Source organism: Fukomys damarensis, unplaced genomic scaffold (assembly GCF_012274545.1).
Source record: "Fukomys damarensis isolate Sample0158 unplaced genomic scaffold, DMR_v1.0_HiC HiC_scaffold_20, whole genome shotgun sequence".
NCBI lineage: Eukaryota > Metazoa > Chordata > Mammalia > Rodentia > Bathyergidae > Fukomys > Fukomys damarensis.
Window position 1 is genome coordinate 3,084,092 of NW_022900932.1, and position 2,732 is coordinate 3,086,823.

Sequence of the window (2,732 nt, forward strand, 5' to 3'; positions counted from 1 at the left end):
TTTTTTTTTTTTTTTTGGTACTGGGGATTGAACTCGGGTCCTTGCGCTTGCAAGGCAGGCCACCGAACCACTGAGCTAAATCCCTGGCCCTACCCTATCTCAAAATAATGAAAACAAAAACAAAAATAGCCCACTAGTAAAAGGAAGGGATACATGTAGGGTAAACGTAAATGTATAAATATATAAACTATTATCACACACACACAAGGGCTAAGTATACTCAAGGCTGGTGGAAAATTCAGTTTGTAATTCGGGTGAAGACGTAGCTATGAAAGGCGGCAGCAGACAGTGAAGTTCATCCAGGTCCTCTGTCACAGGAGAGGGCTACGCTGTGGCGCGGAAGGGTGAGAGGAGGACCTGGGAGGAGCTGGCCAGCAGCGCAGTGAGCAGCGAGCTCAGAGGTGTGAAGGCCCAGCTTCCTGTCAGGACAGTTTGCCAGGGAAGAATGTCTGACGGAGCCCGCATTTCAGCCCAACGTCCAGTGGAGCAGGGTGGTTACCGGTTGAGAACTAGCAGACGTTTGAAGACTGCGACTGTGACCCGAGTGCCTTACAGGCCCCGCAGTCTGGCTCGCGGTGCTGGTGCTCTCCTGGGGCAGCAGTGTGGTTTCCCTTTGTCCACTGTGTCTTCATATTGCACATGGCCCCCCGAGGACAAGCAGGCTCAGGCAGTGTGGGAAGGCTGTGCGGGTGGGAGTTGGTTCTTCGACCACATCGTAAGAGGGATGTGTGAGGGCCAGGGATTTTATTTTCCCTACCAACAAGCCAGTAATTAGCCTGTTACAGTTTGGATTCTAACTTCAGAGAGCTCCCTCTTCTGTTGCTTCAAGTGGAGTTAAAGAATAAAATGATTTGCCTTCTCAGATACCCTGGTGTGTTCCTCCGTCCCCACTTTTATCCCTGTTCTTCATGTCTGTCGTCACTGTCTTGCTCCCTTATCCATGTGACGACCTTTCCGAGGGATGGGTAGGCCATGGGAGGTTAGCTTCGTGAGTTCGGGCTGTGCTGGACCAGTTTCCTGACGCTCACCGCAGGTGCCTTGTAGTGGACAAACCCCCCGGGGTGCAGTCAGCTCTCTCCAGTTGGTCCATATTGCTTTTCATTGATTACTGGCTTATCTTGGGTTAATCTCTTCTCAGCCTCCTCAGATGCCCTTTTTCTTCCTCTGGTTTGCTCTCCATAGCTGCATATTGCATTTGTGTCTTTTCTTTGCTTTTCTTTTTTTTGTGTGACAAGGTCTCACTATGTAGCCCAGGCTAGCCTCAAACTCGTGGTGATCCTCCTGCCTCAGCCTTCTGAGTTTACACACACTCCTGGGTTTACACGTGGGCCACCACAACTGGCTTGTGTCTTGGTGCTGTCGATATTTTGTATCTACCTAATTGTACGTAGGGGTTTATGAGGATACTTTATTTTCTAGGTTTTTTAAATGTTATCTGTGGACTTTTTCTGTTGCTGTTTAGAACTCAGAGCCTTCACACTGAAATACATCCCCAACCTTTCTTAAGATTTGAGACAGATTTGCAAGTGCAAGGCCCCAAGTTCGATCCCCTGTACTCCCCCCAAATTTGAGACAGAGTCTAAGTTGCTAAGTTACTCAGACTGGGCTTGAATTTACCATCCTCCTGCCTCAGCCTCCCAGAGTGCTAGGGTTACAGGTGTGGGCCCCCATGCCAAGCTCTCTGTTTTTATGTGGAGATCCAGAAATATCAAAAGGTTAGCTGTAGCCTTTTTGCTGAGTCCCACAGAAGGACCATGAGTGGGATGGTGACAATCATAAGTAGAATGGTGTCTCACTTAACATCTCTCATGGGCCAGAGATTTAGCTCAGTGGTTCAGTCGCCTGCCTTTGCAAGCGCAAGAGCCCAAGTTCGATCCCCAGTACCAAACAAACAAAAACCCAACAAAAAAACATCTCACATGGCGTAGACTCACTAGCTAGCCGCTGTTATTTAACTTTCTCTTTTCTCCAATCCAGAAGTGTTATTGAGTGTAATGTTCATTTAGCAGATGCCCATGGAAATAACTTCTCAAAAAAAAGAAAGAAAGAAGTAACCTCCTCATTCGCCTTCTCAGATTCACAAAGAACCTCTCTCCGGACAAAATCAACCTGAGCACCCTGAAGGGGGAGGGTCAGCTGACCAACCTGGAGCTGGATGAAGAGGTCCTGCAGAACGTATTGGAGCTGCCCACCTGGTTAGCCATCACTCGCGTCTACTGCAACCGGGCCTCCATCCGGGTGAGAATGGGCTCAGAGTCGTGCTGCTGTCCCTGGAGAGCGGGCCTGCCTTCATGCGGGGTGGTTCCACAGCCCTGAGTCTTCACTCTCCTCTTTCAGATCCAGTGGACGAAGTTGAAGACGCACCCAATTTGCTTGGTAATGGCCTTTCGTGATTGCAGTAATCAGATAGGGAAGGCTGGGGCGGTCCTTTAAAGGGTAGGAGTCCTGATAAGCTGACTTTTTTGGGAGTGGTAGGTTCGTCTTTTTTTTTTGAGACAGGGTCTCACTGTGTAGCTCACGCTGGCCTTGAACTCTTGGCTCTCCCTCTGCCTCAGCCTCCTGAGTGCTGAGATTACAGGCCCAACACTGTGCCCAGCCTCCTGTATTGCCCTGTGAACGTCTCTCTCAGATAGAGTGACTGTTACCTGGGCTCATGCTGGAACTTCTGTGCAGTGAAGGAATTAGCACTGAGACAAAAGACCTGGGACATTTTTTTTTTTTTTTTTTTATGG

General features: G+C 49.0%; 1 protein-coding gene across 1 annotated transcript in view; it reads left to right on the forward strand.

The window, feature by feature from the left end:
- The window catches only part of Uhrf1bp1 (UHRF1 binding protein 1), a 38,192-nt gene that overhangs the window by 10,496 nt on the left and 24,964 nt on the right, over positions 1 to 2,732 (forward strand). Inside the window, exons 3-4 of the mRNA XM_019204706.1 lie at positions 2,076 to 2,238; positions 2,338 to 2,376. Of these exons, the coding sequence (XP_019060251.1) occupies positions 2,076 to 2,238; positions 2,338 to 2,376 (202 nt within the window). The remainder of the gene's footprint in view (positions 1 to 2,075; positions 2,239 to 2,337; positions 2,377 to 2,732) is intronic.